Source organism: Capricornis sumatraensis, chromosome 8 (assembly GCF_032405125.1).
Source record: "Capricornis sumatraensis isolate serow.1 chromosome 8, serow.2, whole genome shotgun sequence".
In the NCBI taxonomy this organism is placed as follows: Eukaryota; Metazoa; Chordata; class Mammalia; order Artiodactyla; family Bovidae; genus Capricornis; species Capricornis sumatraensis.
Window position 1 is genome coordinate 100024948 of NC_091076.1, and position 24815 is coordinate 100049762.

Genomic DNA, 24815 nt, shown 5'->3' on the forward strand with positions numbered 1-24815 from the left:
GCAAGTCTTTACAAGGAGGCAGGAAGATAGTTTTTCCTTGAATAAACCCAGGTTTTTTGCAGCTTCAGTGTAGCTTTAGAAATACTCGTACTGTATGTCTCATACAATTCACTACTTGCATAACTCACTAATAGTAACTACCCTTTACCCTTAGAACTGTGCTTACAAGTTCTTTCATCAAGGTTTTGGAAACGTCCACATAAAACGTGGAACACTTCTTACAGGGACATGGAAAAGAAGATACTGTTTTTCTCAATTAAAAAGCCAGGCTTTTCATAGCTTCATAAGTAGTAGCCTTCAATGAGTGCCTGGTTCTTTATCCAATACAGTACACCTATGACTCAAAAACACCGAAGACAAAAAAAAAAAAAAATCCCAAAACACATGATTTATGCTTATTCAGAAAGTCTGGGGGCCTCTGCCCAAATTTGATGCCATGTCCTCTACTTCCATGAACATGAGTTGAGGATTCACTTGTTTTAGACAGACTGCTTGCTTTACTGATCAGGAGCAAGGCCAGTGCCTGTGTGGAAGGAGGTGGCGTGTAAGTGCCAAAGTTGAGCTCGAGGTGGGCGCCCACATTTGGTGGCCAAGTGGCCTCAAGCATGTGAGTTGCTTGCCTGAGCTGCAGTCTCCTAGCCTAATGCATCTGACTAGACTGTGAGTGAAGACCTGAGGTCTCACTGCAGGCGGTGTGTCCAGAGGCTTCTGTTGCTCAGCTTTGGGCCAGCAGGTGAGGCCACAGAACACCTTTAAGTCAGTGGCAGAGCTTAAGAGCCTCTAGACAGGCAGCGCCCTTGCTCCACACCCAAGGCCAGCAGCAAACTGATGTGTGAGCAGCGCATGAACTCCAATCCTCACTCCAGCAGGGCTGTGAAGGACCAGCATGTACACTGGCTGCCCAGTTGTACTAGCCCAAGCTGAGGCCAGGCAGAAATGGAGCTGAGAAATCTGGATTCTGAGAAAACTGGTCCAGGGCACAGGAGAGCAGCTACTTTCCAGTATGGCCAACACACACACGACATGATCAGAGCCCACAGGAGGTACCCACGACACCAGAACCCAGGCAACAGCACTCCTGGAGGGCAGCTGCTGGGTGTGGTGCAAATCAGGACCTAGTCTACCCCCCTCCTCATCCCAGGACAGCATTGCTCACTAGCAGACAGCCCCTGCACCCCACCCTAGCCCGACTGTGGGGCTGCCTCTGACTGCTCATATCATTTGAGTTATAACGAAGGAAAACAAACCCTCGTCCTACTTTCCTCTCACAGGGCCATAACCAAAGGTCAGCTGCAGGTAGGACCTGATACCACATGTGAGAATACCAGGTCCCCTGCCCAAGGAGTGCCTTCATTTTAGCCAGAAGAGGTGGCTTTTGAGGCAAGAAGAGCCCACCCCGACTCCTGGCATCCCCGGCCCACAGAAGGCTTCAGGCAAAGATGGCCCTCTGGGGCTGTGCTGGCTCTGCAAGCACGAGGGAGGCCACCTGGGGGTGCTGGTGAGGGAGGGCACTCACAGGCCCCTGACTGGGGAGTCAGTGTCTGGTTCACACACTCTCCAAACTCAGACACTCCTCAAGTGTTTATTCCAGAATCAGTTACTGCAGAGGAGAGAAACCCAATTAATTGTACATAGGTTGAAAGCAAAAAATATACAATTTCACATAATATATCCAGTTTTCAACCCCAATAGGTATACAGGTACAATACAACATAGAGTCAGTGAAGGAAATCTAACAGCTCAGGCTTCATAAGCACTGAAGAATCCAAGAACGTTGCTACCATCCATGTTAACAAAATTCAAGTGCTTTGAAGAACCGACTGGACGCCTATCCACGGACGTCTTCGTTTCACAGGATGAGCCCTGATATGGTTTTGTGATTCTGTAATTTCCGATTCTTTGCTAGCCCTTTCTGTTCATGGGAAAACTGTTCTCTTCCATTTATCTTTAAGGCAAGCTCACATGAGTACTACATGCCAGGTCGGGGGGGATCCTGTCAGGAGCCACGTGGATGAGCCAGGCCCACAGTACATGAGGGTGATGGGGGGAGGTGGGGGGTGGCGGGGAGAGGCAAGACCATCGAGAAGCTGCCTCATCTGAGGTTGGGGACAGAATGGCTGTCACCTGTCTGATCCCACCCAGAGAAGAATGGAGCAGGTGGACTCCTGACCACAGTTTGGCCTAAGCAGGTCAGCTGCCTCTCCCGTCCTTCCATGTGTAACACCTGTCACCCTTCGCAGGCCTCCCTCTGCCTCGAGGTGAGTTTACCTAAAGCCTGAATGTGAAAGCATGAGTGTGGGGTATAAGCTGCCAGAGCCTGCCAGGCCCACAGTTAGAGGGGCTGGTCCCAGGAGGCGGCTGCCACTGTGGTAGTGAGAAACACGGCCCACTGTTGCTGGAACTTTTTCTCTAGAGAAACTGAAAATCCAGATTCATATGAGCCCCCCAATTCCAAAAGGATGCAGTTTATTCACATTCTGGCAAAACCATTCTCAGGAATAGAAAAACGTGGTTTGCGAAAACCAGAGCCAACTGGGAAGACCACAGACCATGGCCCACAGCCCCTGCAGCCTGCCTGCTTCCTGTCATTTCCACAGCAAACCTCTGAGGTATGTGAATCACAACTTCTGGGGTCTTAACTTTTCACAGGACACTTTTTGGATTTTTTTTTTTAAGCCTAAAAGACAGTAGTCTGTCTCCATTCTCTTTCTTTCGAATTTTTTAGTCTTAAAGGAAACTCAGATTGGAAACCCTTCTCTCCTGTTAAAATATTCCAATTACACACATATTACGAAGATAGCACCACATCGAACTGAGGGAGGGGGCTGCTGACAAATGAGGGTAGCAGAGGATTCTGAAAAACCAAAGTGGTAAAAGAAAAGCTGAGCTGTTTTCTTCAAGTGTCTCTGATACCCACACAGGGTAGCTCCTCCGTCCTCAGGCAGCTGACAGGCCTGCCTCCCAGTCTCCTCGATCTTCACCACTTGATGTCTCGGCTGTCAGCGGGCTGCCCTGGGCCCTGGTACGCAGTATGCAGGGCTTCCTGGACACGGGGGGAGTCGGTGCCATCCAGCCACTCCTGGTACAACTCCTGCACGTGGGTGCTGGCCTCTGGGAGCTGCACGGGGATGTCAGCGTAGATGCCTTTCATCTTCTGTAGCAGGGCCTTGTCTGTGCGTCCGTCCGTGGTCTGGGCTTGGCCTCTGCCATTAAGGCATCCTGAAAAACACAGGGAGCTTACTCTTCCCTTGCTTTCATCTTAAAGGGGAGACGATTCTGGAGGAGCAGAGCAATGATGGCAGTGTGCAGTGTCCTGTGGCTAAAGCCTGGGCCCCAAGACCCCGGGCACAGGCTCACAACCCCAGGTGCTTCCTATTTTCTCCTCTTTATACTACCCAGGAAATGTTTTTACTTAAAGCTGAAATCACTTGGCAACCTTTTAGAATTGGATGGCTATGCACGCCCATCTGGACTTCCAGTTTCTCTTGGAATTCATCAAAACCAGGAGAGCACAGAAAGTATTAATGAACAGCTAAATCACCGGTATCTGCATAAAGCCTTAGTGTGAGTCCACACGTGGGCTGCATCAGGGAGAGATGGGGGCCCAAGACCCATGAACCACAAAGGAGCCCAAACCCAAACACCTTGGACTGCATGAAGAACATGCCTTCTACATACTAGTGCTATACGTGTGTGCATGTGTGCTAAGTTGCTTCAGTCGTGTCTAATTCTTTGTGACACTATGGACCGCAGCCCACCGGGTTCCTCTGTCCATGGGATTCTCTAGGCAAGAACACTGGAGTGGGGTGCCATGCCCTCCTCCAGGGGATGTTCCAGACCCAGGGATTGAACCCGCATCTCTCACGTCTCCTGCACTGGCAGGTGGGTTCTTCACCACTAGCGCCACCTGTGCTACTTATTCTCAAACGTGTAGATAATGTGATTTCTAAGGTAAAAATTCATTTAAAAAAACTTGCAGCAAATTTCCCAACCTCCCTCCCCTGACCCCTTGGCCGCACCCAATGGCTACCCTTTGGCCCTCACATCTCACTCCTCATTTCCTGCAGGGCTCAGAGGGGCCAAGCTCAGCCTGGCCTCTCGAGTCTTACCGCCAGCACAGGCAAGAACCTCCACAAAGTGGTACGGGAACTTGCCCTTCTTCAGCTTTAGGACTACGTTCTGGATGTTTCGAAAGCCATAAGCTGCAGCAAAGCGCAAGAGGACCTCTCCGCTCTTCTCGAGGGTGACCTCCTGGAAGTCTTTGTTCCTATGAAATCAACAATACAAACTATGACCCACAGGGTCCTTCCACTGTGGTCGGAGGACTATTCCAATCTAAGTTAGGGATGTTAGCAAAATTTAAGTCTGTGAGTAACATATCAAAGGCCTTTCGATCTTGACTGGTGTGAACTCAATAGGATCTCCCCTCTCGGACCTGCAGCTGGCTGTGGGGGGTGGGGGTCCTATTATAGAGTTTATACCTGACAGGCAGTGCTGACCACACAGGCAGACGGACAGAGGCCGCCCCAGCCCCACGCACCTCAGGGCCCGGTAGGTGACCTCCCCCACATCCTCGTTGAACAGCTCCTTGGCCGCATGTCTGAAGATGTGTGCCAGGTACCCGTCAGAGCCGGCTCCATCGTGGCGCCTCAGCTCCTCCTCCTTCACGTCGCCAAACCTCACCAGGCAGGAAAAGCAAGGGCAAAAGTTAAATCTGACTCTCCAAGTCTTATGATCCAAAGTCACAAAACCCTTTACAAGTACTCAGACTTTGGGCAAAAACGTCCTCTGTGCTGGAGCTCACTGGCCAACACGAAGCCTGCAAGTGTGCCCACCGCTGCTCAACTGACTCCTCTGAATGCACAGGTGTCAAGGCTCGACCCTGAGAACCTCAGCATTCGGGGCATGAGAACTGGGCATCTGAGGGGCACACGAGAGCATGCTGCCATCTGTGGCCAGCCAGGGGGAGACCTCTGGGTCCGCTTAGGCCCACGCATGGGCTCTGGCCATAAGGACGCCAGCTGCTTATGTTCTAAGGACCTCAGTACACCTTCCACACCAGGCCCACGTGTGGTCCTGACATCACTGCCTGGAAGACCTGCCATGCAGTCCGTGCCCTGGGGCACAGGATGCAGAAGGAGTGTGGCTGGTGGTTGAGGCGACCACTGATGGCAGAAACCCAGGCTGCTGCTCTTGGGCAAAGGGACCTGAGGGAGTCCCTGTATGGGGGTGCCGCCTCCATCCCCCAGGGGGCCCAGGTGTGATGTCAGGGAGGAGGGTGTTGGTATCCACACCAGACCACAGGCTGAATGGCATCCACTCAGCATGGTACTGGCCATGCTCTCTTCAGAACCAAGGGTTGTGGAGGGGCGACAAGGTAGCCTGCCACACCCAGGGCCATACCACACCCATGCCTCAGCAGAGCAGGTGGCCTCATTATGGAGGAGGAAGGTCCTGGGATAACCTAGCAGAGGCCACAAGGTCATGCTGGAAGCCCCCAGGGTGCAAGAGCGGCCCTCCCTGCAGAGGCACCTACAGCGTGTCCAGGGCAGCCTCTCTCACTGAGACGTCACTCTGCTCCATCATCTGAGCTATTTCACCTACAAGCAAAGAAGGGACATTAAGACGCCAGCAATGTCCCCGGGGACACGTGCACTTTCTGCTTTGCTCTGAAGGACGAAGCTCCACGTGTCTCCAGTGTGGGTGTGGCTGTCAGGCCCTCATCCTGGACACGCACCAGCCTGCCTCCCAATGGCCTTTCCCAAGGCCCCACCCTCACCTGAGGTCAGCACACAGTCAGTGCCCCGGGAACCCCGAGAGGCTGTGAGGACGTCTTCCTGAAGGGCCTCCAGCTTCTTGTCGTAGCACGGTGCCACGATGACATGGAAAATCTTGTCTGGGGACAGGTTCTGTGTAGAAAGAGCACACCCATGATGGGGGCCGTGCAGAAGAGAGAAGGCAGCCAGAACGGAACGGGCCTGGTGCTTTCCTAGGCCCAAGCCCCATCCCCCACAGACCAAGTTCCTGAGCCGCGATGCCCCCAAGTCCACCCACAGTGTCACCTTGCTGCAGGCCCACTGCCCGGACACTCACAGGGAGAGGCCTGCCACCTGTTCCCCTGAACCAAGCACACGATGATCAAACAAACATGGTGACCACAAGCTGCTGCTAGGCTGTAAATGAACGCTTGGCCACTTCCCCACACTTTCCAGACACTTCCCATGCAACCAGGCTGCCCCTCTCCATGTCCTGGCTGAGCCAGAATCACTGGTACCACCAGGAGCCAGCAGCTGAGTGATCGTCTGGAGGGGGGTGTCTGGGCACCCCCCTCACTCATCAGGACCTGGGCCCAAGACCACCATGCACACACCGGGGGGAACCTCCTCCATCCTCCCTTGCTCGCCCTCAGTTTCATCAGCACCTGTCCTCACATGGAAGCTTGTCGCCTGACCTGAATGCTGCCCTTGGGGAAAAGGCCAGCTTACCTGCCGTCTGGCAAAGTAGTCCTTCACCAGGGATCCCATGATCTGCTGGGGAGACTTGGCAGTGCAGAGGTGGGGGGTGACGGGGTGACCCAGCACCCGCTCAGCATAGCGGACCCAGCCTGAGGAGGGAAGGGGTCCATGTCAGCTCCTCACAGCTGCCCCACCGGAGTACAGCCAGGACACCTCATCTTCCGGCCGCCCCAGGCGTGCATGACGGGCTCCCTCCACCAAGCTGCCTCTCTTCAGAGGCCTGGCCATGGGAACCCCAGGGGCATGTGTCACAAGGCTGGAGGGTGCCAGGGATGGGTGCTTCCCTCGGCCCCAGATCAGAGAGGACAGAGCAGGAGAAAGGCAGGAGCAGATAGCAGGCTCCCCAAAATTGAGAACAAGCTTGGAGGAGCAGCTACGAGGCACCGTCCTGGGCAGCTTGGCTCCAGATCCGCCCTGCCAGCTGCTGAGCTGCTCTCCCAGCAGGGACGGATGGCCACAGCTCAGACAGGGGCCAACAGCCACCAGGCCCACAAAGCTTCACTCACCTATTGGAATTGAACCGCCCAGTAACTTCCCACTTTTAGGACAATGAAATACGAGAAACCCACACCCCCTCAAGCAACACAATGAACAGCACGACCTGCAGTGTGCCCACGGCATGCCCAGCATGGTCCTGAGCGTTTCCCCTGAGCCGCTGACTCCCACCATGCCCTGAGTGCACCATTGCTGCCATGGTTCCCAGAGGGGACGCAGGATGGAGAGGTCAGTGGACCACAGAGCCAGCAGGTCAACCTGCAGGGGCTACAGCTCGCCCCCTTCTTCTGCTGGGTACAGTAATGAGAGTGTCTGGTGACAGACTGGCATGTACACCACAACATCATGAGAAGGGTGGGGATGGTGAGCAAACCTGGAGGCATGCTGCCCACCAGATCCCCAGGACAGCCCACTTCCCCAGGCCCACTCCTGTAGGGAGGAGCAGCAGGCACCAGCCAGCCAATCTTGTCTGAACTCAAACCACAGCCATCACCTGCTCGCCAGCCTGAGCACACATGGGGAATGTCCACTGTCACCAGCAGAAGCCCCACAGAGAGATGCTGCTGGAGCATGGCTCCCCTCGTTCCCAGCCTCTGCACACGTGCATGGAATGGTCCATGTTAAAACAGAAAACTAGGGAATTCCCCAGCTGTCCAGTGGTTAGAGCTCACTGCTCTGACTGCCAGGGCCCTGGGTTCAATCCCTGGACAGGGAACTGCATGGGATGGCCAAAATAAATAAATAAAAGGAAAAAGAAAAACTATCAAAGGCCATGGAGCATCTGGGGGCCCACGGCCATTCCCACCACAGGTCTGGCTTTGTAAGGCCCCTGTGCACCCTGGCCTTGGTGCCAGTGCCCGCACCTGCACACTCGGCTCTCAGGCGGACCCCAGGTACAGGCTGTGTGCCGTGAAGGCCTGGCACAAGATCAGGCAGAACGTAGGCTGGTAAAGGCAAGGGCCCTGGGGGACCTCCTGGCTTGCAAGCAAAGAGGACCAAACAGGGATGAGGAGGAAGAACCAGGTCACAGGATCCACAGCACCCGGCACGAGACCAGAGTGGCAAGCACTCTGGTATCCCTGATCAGAACTTGCTACTGGCACCAGCCTGGGGCCTGGTCAGCCCTGCTGGCCGTCCAGCTTTGTGGCAGCGTAGCGAGGACAGGGCACCCATGTCCTGCTCTGTCAGATCACCCACCTCTTCTCAGGGACCCTCTCTGAAGGCAGAGAAGAAACCTGCTCCAAGAAGTGCCTGGCATAAGGTACCCACTCTTTATTCTCCCTGCTGGACTGGAGAGATTACTTCCCACCCTCCAGTTCAATAAGTGCTCCTGGTGGGTTCTCACAAAGCCCAAAGCCCTTGAGCACGTCCACAGCTGAGCAGCTCAATACGCCCTCACCCACCCACCCCCACCAGGCAAAGGTGTGCTGGCGAGGTGGCACTCCATCGGCTTGTGGACAGCAAGGGCCCACCCAGATGTCCCTGCCCCAGCCAGGGTGCGCTGCCCTCCAAGCAGTCTGAGGAAGCACAGGGACCCTGGCGTGCGAAAGCCAGTGAGTCAGTCCAGGGCCATCCACAGCCTGGTTCTGCACCAGGTCAGATCATCCGACCCTGATGCTACTTTAATTGCTCTAAGCTGTCGTAGGAAAGCAAAACATCAGGGCCAAATCCTAGAAAAGAGTTAGTTTCAAAGCAGATCTCACCTCATCTCCCTGAATTTGAGAGGGGGTGTAAACCTGAACAGTTACAGCTTTGACTGGCTTAGCTACAAAGAGTTCCAGGAGGAGAAAGTCTTCTCATCTGAGAGCCCTGAAGAGCTCAAGGAGGCCACTGAAAGCAGCGAATGCCAGGCTGGTGGAGGAGGGACAGCTGGTGTGCAGCAGCAGCAGGCGGCCCAGGTCTCCACCAGCGCTGCCCTCACCCCTTGGACAGAGCAGCACGTGCTTTCTGCAAGAATCCACCACCTGTCTACTACCCACATCAGCGGTGCTAGTTCCTGCCAGGAGTGGAGACTTCCGTTTAGGCTCCATCCAACAGGGCTGCCCACATAAGGGATCCATCACTACCTGCTGGGATGGTGTCAGGACAGCACAGGAATCCCTGTGGTCCTGCTGACTGGAAGGAGGATGGGAACTCTGGAACCACTGCTCCGGAGGCACAGGCTAGGTCATTTTATGCTGCCTCTTTCTTGGGTGGGCGGGACTGAGCCACAGTGACCAGCTGTGTGTGCCACTGAGTGAGAGCCCTGCAAGGAGCCGGTACTGGGACCCCAGAGGGAGGGGTACCACTGCAAGGCCTCTAGGGAGCTGGGTGGTTCCCCGAGGCCTTCGCTGTGCAAACCTACTCCTCAGCAGCTGTGCAAACACCTACAAGGACATAAACCATGGCCCAGCAAAGAGTGCATTTAGTCAGTTTATGCGCAGACCCTGTTACAGTCACTGCCTGACATGCCTGGAGAACTGGGAGCATCCCCCTGGGGCTTATCTTTCCAGAAGGATAAGCCCCACCTGATGCTGAGCACCTCCTGCCAGCCTGTGGGCCACTGAAAAACATGCCCAGTTAATGAGTCGATCCATGTGCTTCTTAGACAGATGGCAAGTTTCCTCTCATGGTTTCACAAGTGGATGGAAAGTATTTCCAAATTCTAAGTAACCATACATCAACATTCCATCTTATTAACTTATAATCCCAATGACTGATGAGTGACACATAAAATGCTAGAAAAATTTGGAACCAGGAGGAATAAACTGAGAATAGAAATGTGAACAAAACCCCAAGATTAAGTAGACCACAACTCTCATAGACCTGATTGATTCAGAAATAATTTTTCACTAAACGTCACTTACCAGTATAGCACAGCCTTCCTTCCCTTATCATCTTTAGAATTTTCTTATTCCAAAACCTTCTATTTTTTCAGAATTAAAAAACCTGTGATAAAATTTCTGTACCTCAGATATCAGGCTCTATATAATAATTAAAGATTTGTTTAAAAAGTGTTCTAAGATGGAATCTAGTATTAATGTAAAGTAATATTTTTTATTATGTAATTTCTATTTAAGCTGGTAAAGGATCCATGGGTGTTCACCATATTATCTATAATTGTTTGGATGTATGAAACACATCATACTTTGAAAAGAGATTTATTCTCCTTTAACATATGATATGTTTGTCTCAAACTTCAGAAATATGTATAAATGAAGATAAGCAATTAATACTCAGCTGCCAGGTCTCCCCACTAAATCACCCAGAATTAATAAATATGTTGGTCAACATAAAACTACTCAAGGCCCAAACTCCTCTCCAAGACCCACTGCCCCTGACCTCGCCCATTGCCCAGGCCTGCCCCCAGACGCAGACTGATGAGAAAAGGCGCATCAGGCCCCTACAGACCCAGCAGCAGCCCCGTGCTCACCAGGACAGGCAGAGGTCAGCATGGGTAATGCAGGCTCTTCCTCATTGTGCTGGCGGAATCGACGCACAAACTCTTTCTGACTCTCCAGGATGCTGAAATCTGCAGCGATCGTTGTATCAAAGACATAATGCACCCCTGTGGGGAAGAGAGGCATGTTGGGCTCCACATCATAGAATGTGAGATTGACCCTCAGTTCGCCTCAAAGACAAACTGAAAGGGCAGACTCCACAGACATCGCCAGATGCCCAAGTATAGGATTGTGCCCTTTGCCCTCTCAAACAACAGCACATATCACTTTTCACAATAAAGCATATATTCTCCTGCTTCTTCTTTTCCCTTTACATCTATCTTTATATAGACACCTTGCTATATTCCATACATAAATTAATGTAATTTTACAGGGTATCATTCTTCCAATTCGCTGGCTAAATTAAACTCCAGTCTGTAATAGTCTTTGATAGCTCTAAAATAAATAAATGAGTACACTGGCTGAGCACAGCTTTACAACGGTCTTGATTAATTACTATGTTGAGTTCTAACTTGTCTTTCTCTTTTTCGCTAGTTGTGCTGCACCAGCTCAGTAGTTGCTAATCGAGGGCTCCAGGGCACATGGGCTTCAGCAGCTGCACACATGGGCTTAATTACTCTGAAGCACATGCGGTCTCAGTTCCCTGACCAGGGATCGCTCCTGAGTCCCCTGCACTGCAAGGTGGATTCGTAACCACTGGACCACCAGGGAAATCCCTAACTTGTCTTTTTCTTAATAAATGTATGCTTCTTTGTTTTTAAACTACAGTTGACATACAGTATAAGGTACAGAGAGGCAAAGCAGTGGTTCACAATTTTTTAAAGTTACGCTGCATTTATAGTTATTATAAAATATTTGCTATAGGGCGTTCCCTGGTTGTCCAGTGGTTAGGGCTTGGCGCTTTCACTGCTGTTGCCCAGCTTTAATCCCTGTCAGGGAATAAGATTCTGCAGGTCTCATGGCGTGGCACCACCCCCACCCCCAATTTTTTTTTTTGCTAGATTCTCTGTGTTGTACAATATATCCCTGTAGCTTATTTTATATCTAAAAGCTTGTACCTCTTAATCTACCACCTCTATCACGCCCCTCCACTCTGCCTACTGGTAACCACTAGTCTGTACTCTACATCTGTCTTTGTCTGTTTTGTTATACTCACGAGCTTGCTGTATTTTTCCTCAGATTCTACTTGTAACAGATATCATACAGTATTTGTCTTTCTCTGTCTGACTTATTTCATATGGTGGTATCATACCCACCAAGTCCATTTATGTTGCTCCAAATTAAGTCCTTAATATTGGAAAATAAGCCCAAGACAAAAAAATATGCTTTAAATAATTACAGTCAATACAGCAAATAATTTTAATATCTGCAACCAGTCTAAACCTTAAGAGCAGCCAGTTATTCTTAAAAAGAAATATTATATCAAGTTAAAGAGTTACCTTAAAAAAATCAGTTTCACTGTGGATATATTTTATTAACATATAACATCCAACTATTTTTAAAAAATCCTCCCCCCCTCCAAAGTAGGGCCTTTCACTATGAGAAGGCAGAGCATTTTAAAACTTTGATCTTCGGTAAAATTCAGATAAGCTCAGGCTTTTTAAGATTAAAAGCATGAAGGATGACTTACGGAGTCCTCGCTTGCAGCTGCGGCTTTAATTTTGGTTGTGGCATGCTGTGCACCAAGAAACAGCTCTGCACAGAGAGCAACACGCAGCAGCGAGGCAGGCAGGCTGGTGCGAGGACATTTAGTCTACGTGTCACTTTATCGCTAACCCCAAGGTACTTACATCTTTAAAAAGCCATTGAGGAACAACAAAAACTCTCACTTGGCGAACAGCTCAAGTTTTCCTCTTCAGAGCCTACCTGCAGGAAGCTTTAATTTGGGGGGAAGTTACAGTGTGACACGACAGACTAGACAGAAGCACTCTTACCGCTCTTTATGAAGCGGTATTACTCTAGCACTCATTCACATTTGAGTCCTCAGGTACTGAAATGACTAGCTTTCACTCTTCACACAAAGGACACAGTCCATTCCTTTCCTGCTCTGCTCTTCAGAGACCTTCCTGGGAAATCAGACGCCAGTCACTGCAGATGTGATCCTCCATCAGATAACTGTAACCCCTGTGAGCCGAGCAACTCAACACTGCTGGGCAAGTGTGGGTCCCAGGTGTCCCCAGCTACGTGCCCTAAGATGGTCATTTGCTGTCCCCAGAGGGGCCAGCGCCGGCCGTAAGACAACACCCATCTGCATGGCAAGGGGGTAAGTGACACCTGCCTACCATGCGTGGATCAGAGGTATGGTCCTCTTACGTTCCACAAGACTCTCAGGGAAGTTCTTATCTATCCTGTGCCCTTGAAAATTGAACTCTAGAGATAAAAAGGGCAGATAAAAACTCAAGTTATAAATTCGAATTATACCAAATTTATTTGCTATAAATAATATCAAAAGGCAGCTCACCAAGACTTTTGAGGAAACCACAGAGCCTTCTGGATGCATCAGTCACACTGAGGCTGAATTTAGCAGCAAAATAAGGCAAAGACTGAGGACACACTGACACTGCCAGCACCCTGCGCTTTGAGGTATCACATTTCTAGGAGAAACAGAAGAACATTGTGTATGCGGTGATTACAAAGGCAGTGAAAGTAAGACACTTTTATGAAAAGTCTAGAACAAACAGAGTGTAACAGATGCCCAATGGAAAGACTAATAAAATACATAGGATACTGGCAAGCATAATTAAGGAAAAAGGAGAAAAAAATTTAGAATGCAAAATGAGACATCCCAAGAGATTTTGTCAATTTTAAGCACAATGTTAAATCAGAAATACTGAATATATACATCAATATTACATATAAATGCAAATATCTTGATAAAATAAATACATTTAAAAGGAAAAATAAAAGTTATGTACCTATAAATAACTGAAACAATCCATAACAATGAAGTTACATGAAAATGGGGCCTCGAGGTCTGTCCCCAAGAGGTCTCAAGCCCAGGTCACCTAGTGGTCAATTTTAGCAAAATTTTAAGTCATAGGTAATTCCATCTTCTATGAACTCTTCTAATACCAAACAAACAAATGTGAAACCAGCCTATCAACACCCTGAAACCAAAACCAGATGTTGGCAGTTCAAGAAATCCCTAGAAAAATATGGACAAATTGAGTTCAGAGGTGTGCTGATTCATTACGGACATGCAGGACGCAACCTTGGGGAGCAGTGTGAGCGAGCATGCCGGGCATTAGAAAGTCAGCAGTGGGATCTCTGACCTGGGGTCAGAGAGGAGATGCAGGATTATCATGACAGAGGGTGTTCAGGTCAGACACCACCTGCAACATTAGGAAAAGTGGAAACTTGGACAGCAGTGTTCAGTGGCTACCATCCACTGCAGTCTACCTATGGACTGACCACAGACAGGACAGTCTGGTCCTGTCCGCCTGCCCCTGCCTAGCAGCTCAGGTGAGACAATGCTGAGGCTGCCTGTCCCCTCTGGATAGGATCCCACCTTCACGTGATTCCTGGGAGGCCCACACCTACAGGGCCATCAGGGCACCAACCTGGCACACACTGACCTCCAGCTCCCTGACAAGCTCCTATGATGCCCAAGTCAGCCAGGCACGGTTTCTGTGGTTTGTGACCAAGAGCATCCTAATGTAAATTTGGAAGCAGGAACAAGAGAGAACAAATTTCAAATGCTAATGAAGGGGGAAGGACAGAGGGTGGTCTGTCCCCAGCTTGAGCAGTCAGACTCGGCAACTCCAGTCCCTCTGACACCCTGCCCAGGGAATTTCAAGGGCTCACCCCTCACTTCATTCTCACTTAAATTTCACATCCTCTGAGGGAGCTGATCTGTGACCAAGAGGAAATCAGCCTGAGACCCAGAGCTCAGGAACCTCAGAGCCCCTGGGCCAGCAGAGAAATAGGAACTGCTTTTTCCTGTGGCTGTCCTGAGTGACTGACTCAGCCAAACTCAGAACCTCTTCCATCCCTAAGCTTTCAGTTTCATGAAATAACTAAGCATTTCCTTTTTAGGCTAGTTTGACTTGGGTATCCATTTTCTATAGTTGATATGCTGATTGGTGTGAGTATCTATGTCTCTTTAATAGTAAAAGATTCTGCAAAAATCTACTTAATAGTAAAACTTCACCAGCATTCCCACCGAAATTGGAAACAAAAAACTGGTACTATAATTTTTATCACCAATGTAATTTCAGGTTGATTTAAAGATCCTAGACCATACCATCAGAAAAGATAAAATGTATACAGGTTGGAAAGAATGAAAGTTGTTATTTGCAGTCAGCACACCCAGAAAGCAACCTGGGCCTCACGTGGTGCCTGCACTGCCCTGTGGGCCAGAGCTCCCAGTGCTGTGTTCAGAGCCTGTACAAACACTTCCTGGAAAGCAGCTGTGAGGGTTGCTCACCAGGTCAGACTGAGGGCAAACTAAGACATGCTTTTCAGCCTCATCTGCCTCTGTCTCTCCTGTCTTTCCCTCTCACCTGTCTTCCTGGGTGACTTCGGATAGTTCCATCTGTATAGGGGTCTGTAGGAATGAGCTGAAGGACTGTGGCCCTAATCTCTGAGAAAGCCCCAGAGGCAGAGCAGCAGCAGCTCGGCTGCCATGCCATCCCATGACCAAGCATGTGGAGGCCTCCCCCGAGCCAGGGGAGCCTGGCTGGTGGTGCCAGCCACAGTTGCTGTCCACATCAGTGAGGGAGTGTGAGTGTGGGTGGGGTTAGAGAATCAGCTATCACAGGGGACACAAGCCAGGGCCAAGATGTGCTCCCTAAGTCCCAGCAGAGGCTTCATGCCTCACCTTGACCTCCAGCCACCTCTGGTGCCAGTGAGAGCCTAGGATGCCATACCTTGTTAAGGTTCAGAACTTGGAAGAAGTCCTTAGCGTTCTGCTGGGAAACCTGGATTCCTTCCTCGGCAGATACACAGCTGTCACAGGCCAGGCAGTCACTCAGAAATATCTTGGCATCAGCCAATTTATGGAATTCTCCCTTCTGCGAAAGAAAAGATGATGTTATGGCCTGATTCTTCAACAGAACTCTTTAACACTAGCTTCTTTAGGAAAAGTAACAGCACACGTATAATACAGAAAACTGCCACAAATTCTCGGAGGCTCCCATAGATGGCAATGTGTGGGGAGTGGACTGGCACCATCAAATGCAGCTTCTCCTGCCCCCATATCCCTCCCTGCTGCCTCTGGAGGCTCCTGTGTAGGCCTGCTCTGTACTCCCCGATGAGCTCGCTTAGTCCTTGGACTCTCCTCAGAAGCCTCCCTGACAGGCTTAGAACTGGCATAGCTCAGTGCTAACCTGTGGGCATCGGGGTTGTCACGCCATCCAAGTCTGAGTTGGGACATTCAAACTCACATCTCAGTGACTCTGTTTCCCTGGACACCAGGATGACAACCCTTGGCTGCTTCGTCTTCTGGCTGCACCTGCGCCCACTCGGTCCCTGCAGCCCACTCCCCTAGGCTGAGGTCCACTAGAAGACAAGCCACACCGCTGCTGCTGGAGGTCCCCTTCCCCATCACTCTCCCCACTCTAACTTCCAGTCACCCTGGTCCTCCTTGCCCTGAGTCTCCCTGAGGGAAATGCTCCCTAGAGAGCCTGGTTCACCCCTCAAACCCTCATGGACACCTACCAGAACAGCTCTGAGCACCCCCTGGCACCTATGTGGTGGCTCTTTTCCCAGAAATGCAAGCTCTGAGGGAGGAACCTTGTCTCATGCCCTTCTGTTCTCTGACATCCTCTGTATACAGAAGGAGCTCAAAAAATATGTGGTGGATGAGCATACGAATATTCTGAAGCCTGTTAGAGCCATCACAACAAATTAATGAAATCTCCTGACAGTTGGTTGTACATTGGTCTTTTAAAAATGATTTGGTTAAGCGAGGACTCGGGGGGGTAGGCTGGCCCTCCTGTCTACAGCAGCACCGAACAGGAATGCACGCTGTCACCTCCCTCCTCCCCAGGTGGGAGAGGGAGTGCTCACTCTGGAACCTTGTTATGCTGCAGATGCTAATTCATGAGGTATGGCTGGGAGGCAAGAGTCTGCCCTTCTAACAAGCCCTGAGGTGGGGCCAGAGCAGCTGCTCCAAGGGTCTGAAGCATGTGGCCTGGCAAACAGCTGGTGTCTAACAGACGCTGTTGAGCTGCACTGAGAGTTCTGCCTCCACTGCCCCTGTAGAGGTGTCAGGACAACACCCTGAGCTGCCAGGGGAAGCAGGGCTTCCTCTCGGCCTGCTAGCCATGCTCATCCTCTTAGAGCCCCTCATGGGCCAGGTCTGGTTCCTTCCCGCCTGCCATAGTCCTTCCTTTCTCTTGTTCCGTCCTAATCGTGGGCATTTTCTGCACAAGCCTGTCCATCTCTCCTTCTCTCCAATTAGCCACACTTCTCAGAGTGTGACTCTGAGCAGTTATCAGGCCCCTACTCACCCCCTCCAATCTCTGCCTCTAAGGAATTCTCCCCTCCCAATATCCAGGCTGATATCCTGCAAAGCTGTGTCCACGCAGCTCAAACTGCACCCTGCTCCCTGTGCTGCACCCCCTTCCTGCTCCCGCCACTCTGCTGGCCCATCCAGGCCCACCACCCTCGGCCTCCCGAGTAGCTTCCTTGCTATCCTTCCCCTACTCTAGCCAGCTTAAGCCACCAGCCCTAAGACATGCGTCTGATCTGTCTCCTTACCTTTCACACCTTCCCTGTGCGTGGGGAGCCTTCACCCCATTCCCACACCCAGCACCTTCAGGCCTCACCACCCCTCAGGGCCCACTCCAGCAGTCACCTTCCTGACCTGTTCATCCTGTCAGGGAGTCCGCCCACTGTGCTGGAGGGATGCCCACTTAAGCTATGTACACACATTATCTCCCGGCCACCGTGGCCCTCGGAGAAAAGTAACCCAACTCCCCATGTCACTGATAAGGAAACTGGGGCTCCCAGGGTGAGATGTCTGTCCAAGGTAGTGTGGACAGAGCGCAGGCATGGGAGGCCCTGGGCCAGCTGCTCTGAGGCTGCAGAGCCCTCGGTGCTCCCTGCCTCTCTTCTGCCTCAGTGTCCTGGGTGCTTGTCTTATCCCCTGCTGCTCACTAAGCCCTACAGTCACCAGAGCACAGAGCAGAGCTGGTATTCGAGAGGACCAGACCAACGCCTGTCTGACTCAATGCTGTATTAGGACCACTAGACTAAAGAGGACACCTGCTGCTTGCTTCTCCAATGTTGCCAATTCTCCCTTTCTAAAAGTGGGACCAGAACTTTTTAAGGGAAGAAGGAACCTTAACCTCCCAGCACTGCGTCCTCCTCTGTAAAATGGAGACAACCGTAGGGCTTACCTGAAATGCTCATTCTAGGCAAGGCATGAGATCGCATGTATAAAGCACTTTCTCGACTGCCTAGCTCAGGGTATGTACCCAATAAATGTAAACTGTCACTACTAGCTAAGAAAAACTTAAAAAACTCAAGAACTGAGAAAAGAAACCATTAGAAAAATAAAACTTAAAGACTCATGAAATCCAAATTATTTTATAAATTTCTACCTAAAGCCCTATCTTAACTTTTCACACAAAAAAACCCCCCAAAAACCAGAGGTTTAAATGTTACAAAACTATTTCTAAAAAAACAGCCAAGGATGACATTTTGCCTTGTTCCTAACATGGTATGCTTTGGCTTGGTGTATTCTGAGAAGAAAATGTTCTTACCTTGAAGATCCTGTGCCTCCAACTGACTAACCTGCATGTTTGGCCCCTGGCAGGGGTTTTTTAGCCCCTTCATTTCTTTTTTTTTTTTCTCTTGAAGCAAAGATGTTCCTGGTTACATGAGCTCCCAAGGAGGAGAAAAACAGCAGCAGCTGGTTACTCCAGGTTGACACAAAAACTGAAAAACTACTTGCCTCTCCATTCTCCTGGGCTGGACTTGGTACATTGACTGATGCATTCTCCTGGTCATCGGTTTTTGTTTTTTTACTACATTCCTTGAAAAGGCAAAGGCACATATAAAAGAACAACTTTTAACCTAATTAAGAAAACTGTATATACTAGCTGATGAATTCATTTTATATCTAGAAATCTTTTCTACAGAAATAGAAGCACTTATAATTGTGGACACACAAACACAACCATACACATCTCTGTATCTGCACTGTTTGCAGGAAATGAAAGCTAGAAGCAATGTGGTCTCTCATGACAGGTAAATTGGTGCCCGACCACCTGGACGCGTGTATATTTAGAATACAACAAATGAGGACTGTGTATGTTGCTCAGAAAATGTATCTCTTGTATAACATTAAGTAAAAGAGCAAGTGATGGAACAATATGACAGGATCGAATTTTGAAAAAAACCAACAGACAACCCCCTGGGCATTACAGCGTAGAAACAAGTGGATAAGGCTATCACAGTTACTATGGTTACTCAGGTGGCAGGAGGCCCAGCCCGTTTCCTTCCTGCACTTCTGTATCGTTTTCGTTGCTGTCAAACACTTGTTTTTAGGTGGCATAAAATCCCCTAAAATCACCGTGTCCCTCATTCACACCAAGGACGGTGTCTGCAACGACTGCGGACTGGTCGCTGATGTTGGTAGGCTTTTCTCGCCGCTTTTGGCTTCTAAGGTACTTTGAAAGGCTGTTTCTGCGCTCCGACATCACTGCCGCCTCCGGGACACGGGAACAGGAACCGGACGCGTTGGTGGCCCACCCTCAGCCGCCTCCACCCCCGGAAAACTCGAGCAGCGGGCCAGCGCCCAGAGGTTCTGACAGGGAGGCAGAGGCGCTTGGAGCTGCCAAGCTCCCGATACCCCCGAGGCTCCGGGCTCCGAGAGCTCAGGCTCCCCCGCGCCCCGGATCCTGCCCCCAACCCGGCCCCGGACCAAAAGCGTGGAGCCCACCTTCCGCGTGCAGTGCTCACACTTCATCTGGAGCCAGGCGGGCAGGTCCGGGTGCGCAGCCTGAGGAGAGCACCGGGAGACGCGGTCACAGTCGCCTGCCGCCCTTTGTTGTCGTCTCTCCGGTGCTGCCCTACCCCTAGTGGCTCTGCTCGACCAATGAAAGCTCTGGGAGCGGATGCGCTACAACCCTGAACCAATAGGAGCGCGGAGAGAGCGGTGCGGCTCCACGCTACTGGGTTCTGCCTAGGCCAATTAGAACGCGGGAAAGGGGCAAATCAGGACCTAGAGCCAGTCGGAGCGCGCAGGGGCGGAGCTTGGCCCGCCCCGTCGGGACCTTGCGGAGGCAGTAGCCGCTTCTCCCTTGGGTTTCCGCGGCGCCTGAGTCTGGCTGCGGTTTTGAGCGGCCTAGCTGACGGACCCCAGGGGGAGGGCCGAGATCATTACCAGGACGTTCTGGTGCGTCAGCTCAGCGTCAGACCCACGCCACCTTCCAGGTTTAGACTGGTAGAGACGGCGCCGCCCCGGTCCGCCGCCATTTCCGCCTCGAGGCGCGTCACGTATGTCCGGCGCGGAGGCAGTGCGCACGCGCGGCGGGCTGGGAGCACGTGGCGCCGTCGGGAGCCGGTGGCGCAGTCGGGAGCGCGAGGAACGTGTGAAGCGTAGGTCGCCGAACCTGCGTCCTTCCGCTGCTTCTAGCAAATCCAAGGTGGATACGGGACCAAATGATGACGTTGAACTTTGTCCCCTGGCAACATTTTATGAGTTAGTGCATGGTCATCCCAGCACCATCGGAAATGAGAACTGCGCCTGGGAAATAGGTGTCTCTATCACGGGAATCTCAGGAATGGACATTTCTCCCTCCTCACCTGGGGGGGTGTGGGGGGGTCACAGGTCAGCAAAACATTCGAGGGTATTCCAAGTCTCAAAACCTTTAAATATTCCCCTTTAAAACTTTTTTTAAAAATTATAGTTTTTGGTGCATACCGCTCCTTTTTTAAGTTAAAATTAGCGTCTTTATAAATACTAGGAAACATACTATGAAATATTAACAGAACAAAATTCATGATTAAGAAGTTGAATATTTTATTATTAAATTGTTTATTCTCCTGCAAGGCTGTTACTTCACTGTATAAAAATAGCACCAGCAAACACAGTATACTGCAAAGTTAAGATAGTAATATTCTTCACTGGACACTATACAACTAACAAACTTTTCTCCACTGGCAGTTATTTCTAGTGGGAAGATAATTTTGACCCAAATCCAAGGATAGCTGTAGGCAAGTTACAGTGTCATATAAGGTTTAAGATAACCATGTTATCCTTGAATTACATAATTTTTGTAATTAGTTTTACCAGAGATAATTTCAGGAATTCTGAATATTATAACTGGAGCCTAGCCTAAAAATCACAGGATGCTGTGGAAAGGATGCACAGTGTTTATCTGAAGTCATTAGAAAGTTAAGTGGTATTTTCTTCAGGAAACATTGTTACAAGTAAGTTTCTTTTGCTAAAAGTTGCTTTTTAAATATCTATCCACCACTAATTTAAGACAACTATGCTAGATTAAGTTGTTTCAAAGTAGTTTATTTAGGGGTTCCATTTTCACTCCTCAACAGATTTTATGTATTTCTCATATACTTCTTCACTCATTAGTTCATCTAGTTCTGAAGGGTTACTGAACGTCATCTTGATCAGCCAACCATCTTCATAACAAGACTTGACAAGTCCTGGATTTTCTGCTAGAGCTTTATTAATTTCAGTTACTTCTCCTCATAGAGGAGAATAGAGTTCACTAGCAGCTTTCACACTTTCCAAAGCACCAAACTCCTCTTGTTTGTTCAACTTTGTCCCAACTTCAGGCAGACTACAGTAAACAACATCTCCCAAAGCTTCCTGTGCAAAATTGCTGATTCCCACTGTTCCAACACCATTTTCTGTTGTTACCCATTCGTGTTTTTCTGTGAATTTCCGCACCGACAGCAGAGCAGGGCCGGTGCGCAGCGCCCGGATGGCACCCGCTCGCAGTCCCCAGGGCCGCAGCGAGCAGGGCGCGCTGGGTGCCGAGATGGCGCGGAGGCTGCCGACCGCGGCCCGCACGCTCCGCACCGCGCGCAGCGCCATGTTCGCACCATACCTCTCTTTTACAACCTGTTGTCAGTTAAAACTTCCCTGGTGGCTCAGATGGTAAAATGTCTACAGTGCGAGAGGCCCGGGTTCAATCCCTGGGTTGGGAAGATCCCCTGGAGAGGGAGATGGCAATCCACTCCAGTATATTGCCTGGAAAATCCCATGGACAGAGGAGGCTGGAAGGCTACAGTCCATGGGGTCACAGAGTTGGACACGACTGAGCGACTTCACTCACTTCACTTATCTGGCTGCCAGATTAATATATTGTATTATTCAAATCTATGTCAGCACCTCCTCTTGGAAAACATTTTCAAGGGACTTCCATGGTGGTTTGGGTGGTTAAGAATCTGTCTTGTAGTGCAGTGGGTGCTGGCTCCGTCCTTGATCAGGGAACTAAGCCCAAATGCCCCCACTACTGAAGGCCATGCACCGCAACTGGGGAGTCTGTGTGACTCAAAGAAAGATCCTGGATGCCACAACTAAGACCCAAGACAGCCAATTTAATTAATTAGAAAACTTTCAATTATTAGCTTAAAAGAATTTAGGTTGTCATTTATATTTTGTTAATGTTTTAAAACTATAATGCAATATCATCATGTATGGAAAAGGCAAGTTACAATTATTTAATTTCATCAAGGGGTTTCCCAGGTGGCTCAGATGGTAAAGAATCCACCTGCAATGCAGGAGACCCCTGGGTTCTATCACTGGGTTGGGAGGATCCCCTGGAGAAGGGGATGAAAGTGAAAGTTGCTTAGTCCTGTCCGACTCTTAGTGACACCATGGATTATACACAATCCATGGAAGTCTCCAGGCCAGATTACTGGAGTGGGTAGCCTTTCCCTTCTCCAGGGGATCTTCCCAACTCAGGGACTGAACCCAGGTCTCCCACATTGCAGGGGGAATCTTTACCAGCTACAAGGGAAGCCCAAGAATACTGGAGTGGGTAACCTATCTCTTCGCCAGCAGATCTGCCCGACCCAGGAATCGAACTGGGGTCTCCTACATTGCAGGCAGATTCTTTACCAACTGAGCTATCAGGGAAGGCCTTGGAAAAGGGAGTGGCTATCCATTTCAGTATTCTTGCCTGGAGCATTCCATGAACAGAGAAGCCTGGTGGGCTGTGTGTAGTGTCCAGGTTTCCCCAAAGGTCTCTAAATTTTAGTTTCAATCTGGATCTAAATAAGGTTCAATGTTTCATTAGTCTGTATTACAACTGGTTTGTGTGTTTCTCTTACAAAAATTTTGTTTCTAAAAATAAAATTAGTCTCACTTTGTTAAATATTGTATAGGGAGTTCCCAGTTCTAAAGTTTTGGGGGTTTGTTTGTTAAATCTGCAGTTTCCATTCACATACCCCTATGTCTCCTTGCATATCATTGTTAAAAAATCAGGTTGCTCCATGGACGGAGGAGCCCCGTAGGTTACAGTCCATAGGATCGCAAAGAGTCTACACTGCTAAGTAATTTCACTTCTTCTCAGATTGTTTGACTGCAGGGTTTTCAGCAATTGCTGACTGCATCCATGCGTTCTTTAGCATACCCTTGTTCTGAATTTTCAGTAAAGCATAGCAGGATCTTAGTTCTTGGACCAGGATCAAACTTGTATCCCCTTTATCCGGAGCACAGTCTCAACCATTGGACTGCCAGGGAAATTCCAGGGAAAGACTACTTCCTAGGTGGTGGTGTGAAATCCCATCAGGCAGTTCTAGTGCCTGTCCTTTTGTGATGCTAATTTGCAACCATTGATGAGACGGCCTAGTTTCATTAGGTTGATGTTTTAATCCTATCATTTCTTCATTTATTAGCAGGACTGCTTCCATAATGAGAAATTTCTCTTATCCACTATTTGGTTATTCTGTTGAATTCTTCTCACAACACTAATAGTCTCTTTCCTTTTTGATACATTTCCTTGTACATTTCTTACTTTAGACCTTACATCAGTCTCACTGGAGGCACTCTGCTACAAAACCACCTAATGGGTTGCTGGGGAAGGTGGAGGATACTGGGTACAGCTGGCCAGTGTGTACTGTAAGAGCTGAACGCTAGAGAAACCTTGTGCACTGTGGATCCAGGACAACAGAACCAGACCAAGAAGAGAAACTCTTCCCTTGAAGTGTCTCCAGCACCTTCCATTGACAAAGCTTAACATCATGCCAGAGAGCACACACACAAAAAAGGGCTCAGATGCATTTTCATAGAACGGGCAATGCAGTCGGAATTTAAAACAAAGATGTAATGTATTGATAACTGGAAAAAATGTACAGATTTTATTCACTCAGTCCCCTATTTGTGTATTTTGTATTTATTTCCAGTCTTTTGCTCTTACCTATATTCAGCAGGATTTTAATCAAATCAGCCATCATTTGTTCTCTCATTTAACATTAATAGAAAGCCAGTGTAGGCTTCATTTTTAAATGGCTTGTACTCTGGTATAAAAGGTTAAATTATGTCAAGGACTGTAATGCAAAGTGGAATTTTCTGGGTATCAATTCGTTCTCCCTAAATTATAAGGAATTAAGATCACAAGCAGAGAGGACTTAAAGGAGGTGCTAAGCAATTCAAATAGACCTTCAAGATGGCGTGTAATCTTACCACAGAAGGCATTTCAAGGAAATAGAATGTGGGCTGAGGCATCAGGTCAGGGAACCTGCCACATTCTTGCAGAACCTACTTTTGTTACAGCTCTGAGCTTAAGTTCTCTGGGTGTGGTTCTCAGAGCAGCAGGCACCAGCATGAGTACATTTCAAGCCCCATCCATTGCTGGAACAGGTCCAGTGGTCTGTGTTTCAGTAGCCCCACCAGGTGATTCTGAACCACAGGCAGAGTACATAGAGACTGGTGAAATAGAAAAGTCATCTCCCAATTTTTGACATCGTGCCTATATTGGTAAAACATCTAGGGTTATGCATACCCATGTGTGTATATTTCTTTATACACTGTGTATAAGTCTTATGTAAATTATAGGACACATGAGAATAGACATAAAAAGATAAAATAAGTAGGAATACAAGTTCTAGTATGTTCTAAGCACTCTATAGATCATCTTGACCGTCCCAGTTTGGAGGCCACTGATGCAGTGGCTGTGCGGTAGAGGCTCTCCTGTTTCAGGTAGTCCTTCTCTAGGGGGAAATAGGCAAATCAGGGTCCTACTTGGGGCCTCATCTGGGGGCCCTGGCGGTACATTATGAGTGTTTTGCTGGAGAGTGGAGCAGGGAGGCCACCTAAGCGGCCATTTCAAGGTATTCCTGGAGAATATGATCTCTTACTACAGTCCTCCTTCCCCTACAATGGGGCAAGTTTTTAGGAGGAGCAGAAAAACTGCCCTCACGAAAATGTGAATTTCCCAGCTAC

At 49.4% G+C, this 24815-nt stretch overlaps 1 protein-coding gene and 1 pseudogene across 1 annotated transcript; both read right to left on the reverse strand.

Moving 5' to 3' along the window:
* Window positions 1-1588: 1588 nt before the first annotated feature.
* On the reverse strand, window positions 1589-19462 carry NARF (nuclear prelamin A recognition factor). Its single transcript, XM_068976621.1, has 11 exons — window positions 19341-19462; window positions 18351-18431; window positions 15319-15462; window positions 12912-13044; window positions 10423-10557; window positions 6486-6604; window positions 5780-5909; window positions 5537-5600; window positions 4541-4678; window positions 4110-4267; window positions 1589-3219 (listed from the first exon to the last, which is right to left on the reverse strand). The coding sequence occupies exons 1-11, from the start codon at window positions 19365-19367 to the stop codon at window positions 2978-2980; spliced, it is 1371 nt and encodes a 456-aa protein (XP_068832722.1). The 5' UTR covers window positions 19368-19462; the 3' UTR covers window positions 1589-2977.
* Window positions 19463-20942: 1480 nt separating this feature from the next.
* Window positions 20943-21461, reverse strand: LOC138082680 (glycine cleavage system H protein, mitochondrial pseudogene; annotated as a pseudogene).
* Between the last annotated feature and the right edge of the window lie 3354 nt (window positions 21462-24815).

Excerpts from the sequence above, each read along its gene's own strand:
- NARF (XM_068976621.1), bottom strand. The coding sequence starts at position 19,367 with ATGAAGTGTGAGCACTGCACGCGGAAG. Across the intron at positions 18,432-19,340 it reads GTGAGCACTGCACGCGGAAG|GAATGTAGTAAAAAAACAAA; the intron begins GTGGGCTCCACG and ends TGCCTTTTCAAG. Across the intron at positions 5,910-6,485 it reads ACTACTTTGCCAGACGGCAG|AACCTGTCCCCAGACAAGAT; the intron begins GTAAGCTGGCCT and ends CTTTCTACACAG.